Consider the following 4,677-nt stretch of genomic DNA (forward strand, 5'->3'; position numbering starts at 1 on the left):
GGGAGGTTACTGAGCTAAGCAAGAGAAGCAGGGATGTTCCATTGGACGTTGTTTCAGAATTAACCCTCTGCCATGTAGTGGACAGCTGCTGCCTTCTCTCCTGCAGGCCGAGGGGTCCCAGGACCCACTGTCCTGGAGCCAGGGTGCTAGTCTGCGAGCAGAGGGAGAGGCAGCGCCCATCAGAGCCTGAGCTTGTCAGACATTTACAGGAACCAAATCCCTGGGTGCCCGGCTGCTCCCCCTCCCCTCTAGCCACATCCCTAATGGTAGAGTGACATCTGGTGGCATCAACATGGAACTGCCCTGGCTGCGCCCACGGCTTCGGAGCCGAGCTGTCACAGACTGGATGCAGACGGGCCCTTGGCTCACCACAGCAGTGCCGGGGGCCAGCCCTGAATGGCCTGGACTCCGGCAGGGGTGGATCTGCACGGGGCCCAAGCAGCTGTCCCTGTCCCTGTCCCGGCGGGAGGGAAGGATGCAGGCCCTGCAGTGGGAATATACAGTAGAAATTAAAGTTGCTAATCCGCCCATCATCGGGAAATCTGGCCCCTGGGAGCTTCCAGCCTCACACCAGGCAGTACCCAAGCAGCGCACCCAGCACTGGGGAGGTGCATGAGGCAGCTCGGCTGTACACAAGGCACCGCGGGAGCTCAGAGCCCCTTGCTCACGTCTCCAGGGCAGCTGGTTCCTGCAGAAAGTGCGTTTGTGCTTTCCTGAGCATTAGCGCAATTGGTTCACTTGATTGGCTTACTCAGAAGTGGAAGGGGGGTGTTTCCTTTGTTTTGTTAAAGGCTCACAGTCACCATGGCTTGTGTGTGCGCCACCGCACCCTGCTGGGTGGAAACAAATACTGCACTGTGTCATAAGCCCTATATTGCTCGTTGCCCCAGGAGATTCTATCAGCTCAAGCAGTAAGGACACCCCTCTCCTCCCCCCGTTTAACTAGCCAAGCAAGCAATGCATCACGACCCCTGCCCAGGCTCTCATCAAATGCTCCAAAGCAGAACCCAGCCCTCCCACTGTCCCCCAGCAGCTCAGATCACACCGTACTCTGGTGTTGAATGGGAACCTGAGCAGCATTTGTGTGACAAGTATCAGAGGGGTAGCCGTGTTAGTCTGAATCTGTAAAAAGCAACAGAGGGTCCTGGGGCACCTTTAAGACCAACAGAAGTATTGGAGCATAAGCTTTCGTGGGTGTATGCCCACTTCATCAGATGCAGATGTCTCGCGTCTGACGAAGTGGGCATTCACCCACGAAAGCTTATGCTCCAATACTTCTGTTGGTCTTAAAGGTGCCCCAGGACCCTCTGTTGATTTGTGTGACAGCGAGAGGCAGCGCTCCCCAAGTGGTGGAGTCGCTGTGTAGGCTCTGCACTGCTATAGCTTTACTCCTCTCCCACAGGGCTGTGGGAACGACGGCGTCCCTGGGCCCCATCCTCCATGTTCACCCTGCATCTCCTTTTGTCTTTGCCCCTCAGCGCCTGGAGTGACTCACGTGATTGTCCGCGAGGACCCCTACCGCGTGTCGGGAGACCAAATGGCTTTGGGCCTGCTGGCTGGCGCCGCCACCGGGGCCGCCCTGGGATCCTTCATGTGGATGCCGTGCTGGTTCTAAGAACTCGCTCGCGTGCGGGACGCCTCTGGACCAAGCGCTTGACCAAGAAGTTTGGGTTCCCTCCAGGCGGCCTGCGGGGCGATGCCATATAACGTAGATCGTTGTAAGGTTCCCCTCCCATCCCCGATGAGTCCGCACTTTGCTTGGCATGCCTGACTAGGTGCATTGGTGGCATAAATTTTCCTTTGCCTCCTAACCCAGCAGTCATTTAATTTTCTCATCACTAAACACAATCCAGACGCCCCTGGCCCACCTTGACCAAGGCACTGTGCTGCCCACCCAGACCTCAACCAGGGCCAAGCAGAGACCGCCGGTACCTCCCAGCGTCATCTCCTGCTCTGAAATGACAGCTTCTGCTTCTGGCCCTCCTTCTCTGAAGAGAGGGACAGAGGAGGTGAGCACGGAGACAGATCCTCAGCTGCTATAGGGTGATTTAACGCCACTGATGTCAGTGGGTTGATGCCAGCTTACTCCAGCTGAGAATCTTGTCTCCATTGGCCCCCGGGTTTCAGATCCCTGTAGCATACAGGCCAGTGCTTTGTAAGTTGCAGGTGTTTCATACATTGCATTTAAAAGAAATACTACTTGGACTTAAATAGGAAGTAAAAGGAAACAGCCCCTTTCCTATGTAGCAGCCCCCCTCGGGTGTGTAACATATATAGAACATGTGACTGACTAGCTGTGTAAAGGAAACACATATGTCATCCCACTGTGGGGGGAGGAGGGCAGGGTATTTTAGTTTAGACATGATTCTGTATGGTCCAGTGCACAGTGAAGTGTAATAAGCAAAGTCGACAGCGTAGTTCATGCCACCTGTAAAATATCTTGGCCATGAGCCACGCGATTCCTTCCGTGTGTCATATTTACACCAGCGCATGTTGACACCCAGCGTCTGTTACACTCCACTCACATATTAAAAAGCTATGACTTACTCGCTAAATGTGTAACGCCCTCTGTCCTTCCCCCACGGCGCTTTGTGCTGGGGTTGGCCTGGTGGTTAGTGCCCAGCCCCTGCTGCCCCCCAGGGCCTATCCCTCAGCCCCAGCTCTTGCTCTCTGAGCTGCCGGGCTGAAAATGCCACCCCCAGCAGGTAGGACAAGGGAGGTCTTTGTGGCAAAGACTGCGGTGGCCCCAAGTGCTAGGTCTTGAAGGGGACCATAGCCACGCAGGGTGATTCGGGAGGAGTGTGAAATGCAGCCCTTTTACAGGCTCCCGGCCAAGGCTCAGGCCATTCCAGGGCCCCTTACTCCCCCTTCGAGGCAGCAGGACGGTGAGTTAGTAAGACTTTGCAGGCGCAAGCCATGCCCCTCCCGTTAGCCCAGTTCCGGCCACTTCCGGATGGTTTCTGCTTTTCACGACAGCCTGCATGGGTAGTGCCTGACTATACAGCCAATTCCACACTTCGCTGCTTGAGTCCCCAGACTGACCCTCTGCTAGGAGCACAGCCCCTGGTTTGACCCCAGTGCGCGAAAAGGAAAAGCATCTGCAGAACATAGTGGCCCAGACTTGGATGAATGGTAGACAGAAATTATGCCTATTTTATGCCATGTGTGGTGGTGGACGGCAGAATACCCCTTCTCTGCCCACCCTTGGGAGTGGGTACACGCAAGGGTGGAGGGCAATATGCCCAATCTGTGCCCAGTGGCAGAACTTGGTGCATGCAAGAGTGGAGGGTAGTATGCCCATTCTGCATCCACTGGCAGGACTGGGTATGCACAAGGGCGAAAGGCAGTATGCCCATTCTGTGCCCACCTGTATTTCAAGAGGCAGGCATACACCATGCCAGTTGCTGAGAGAAAACAGGCTGTAGCTTCCCATCTCTCCTACTAGATCTGTGGGCGGCAAGAGGCAGTTTTTACACCCCTCAGGGTTTCTAGGAACCCCGTGCAATCCAGTAGCGGGCATTAACCCTAGCCGTTTCCGGGATACCGTCTGGTACTGTGCTGTAACCCACGTCGTTCACTTATGCTGGCGTGTCCAGAATCACGCGGGGTGGGCTCCGTGAAGCAGTCTGTCATGCCGCTGTACATCTGAAGCGCTGCAAAATGAAGCACGACCCTCTAGTAACATTGACTCCTGTAAACGCACCTCGCCCCTGTGTGGTCAGTGGCTTCAGCAGTGCTGCGGTGTCTGGCCTGTGTGGCATTGCTCCCAGAGGGGGAGTTGTGTTATGAGTGTGGGGCTAGACCCCCAGTGGGCTTCTATTTTAAAGAGCCCCTCTAAGGATATCAGAGATAATAGTGGAGACACACCACGGGCCAGATTCTGACCTTGTTTGCCCCATTGTCAGAAAGCAGCAGCTCCATTGACTTCAAAGGAGTGATCTGGGTTTACCCTACGAAAGCTAGAGCATAACATGACCTTATCTCGGGCAGTGGAGAAAGGTGCCGGCCAGTAGCTCAGCACTCTTAGCATTCAGCTGCTGTGTGGGCTTTTCCCCAAGGATGATTGACAGAATTGTGTACAAGTCAGTAACGATCTCCTTATGTGCATTAGGTAAGGGGGCATCCACAGACAGGGTTAGGGGGATGAGCAAAACAGCCTTAGCCACTCTGGGTCCATTTCAGAGCCTGCAAGGTATTTACTGTGCTGTTAAAGGGACACAGAAAACATAAGACACGTACTTAAAGACAGACCTTGTGTCTGTTACTAATAGCTTAGACAGGGCCAGCTCCAGGCACCAGCCGAGCAAGCTGGTGCTTGGGGCGGCAGATTGAACGGGCCGGCATTCCGCCCAATCCTAGGGCCGCTTTTGTTGTTGTTGTTGTTGTTCTGCTCCGGCAGCCCTGTAGGGAGGGGCGGCGCGGAGGATGGGAGCACCCTGCAGCAAGCCTGGCAGGGCAGTCCTCGTCCTTCCCTCCTAGCCGACCGGAGCGGAGCCCTCCCGGCAGGCGGTGTGGTGTGAGGGGCTGCGCGGCAGCGCCCCACTGTAGCCCTGGTGGCCGCCCCTCTTCTTTCTCTCTCCCGCCTGCTCCCTTCCCCCCCGCTAGCCGGTCCCCCTGCACCCACACTCCGGCCACACCGCAGATTTTTTTTTTTTTTTTTTGCACTTTGCCATTCTG

The 4,677-nt window shown here is 55.6% G+C and overlaps 1 protein-coding gene across 3 annotated transcripts in view; it reads left to right on the forward strand.

Annotated features, from left to right (window-relative positions):
- The window catches only part of PLEKHB1 (pleckstrin homology domain containing B1), a 46,651-nt gene extending 42,295 nt beyond the window's left edge, over positions 1 to 4,356 (forward strand). For 2 of the 3 annotated variants that reach the window (XM_034759183.1, XM_034759184.1), the window contains exon 7: positions 1,479 to 4,356. In XM_034759183.1, coding sequence (XP_034615074.1) covers positions 1,479 to 1,615 — 137 coding nt within the window. In that variant the 3' untranslated portion in view covers positions 1,616 to 4,356. The remainder of the gene's footprint in view (positions 1 to 1,478) is intronic. The other variant, XR_004644202.1, reaches the window with a different exon arrangement.
- Positions 4,357 to 4,677: the final 321 nt, after the last annotated feature.

Source organism: Trachemys scripta, chromosome 1 (assembly GCF_013100865.1).
Source record: "Trachemys scripta elegans isolate TJP31775 chromosome 1, CAS_Tse_1.0, whole genome shotgun sequence".
Taxonomy (NCBI): Eukaryota; Metazoa; Chordata; order Testudines; family Emydidae; genus Trachemys; species Trachemys scripta.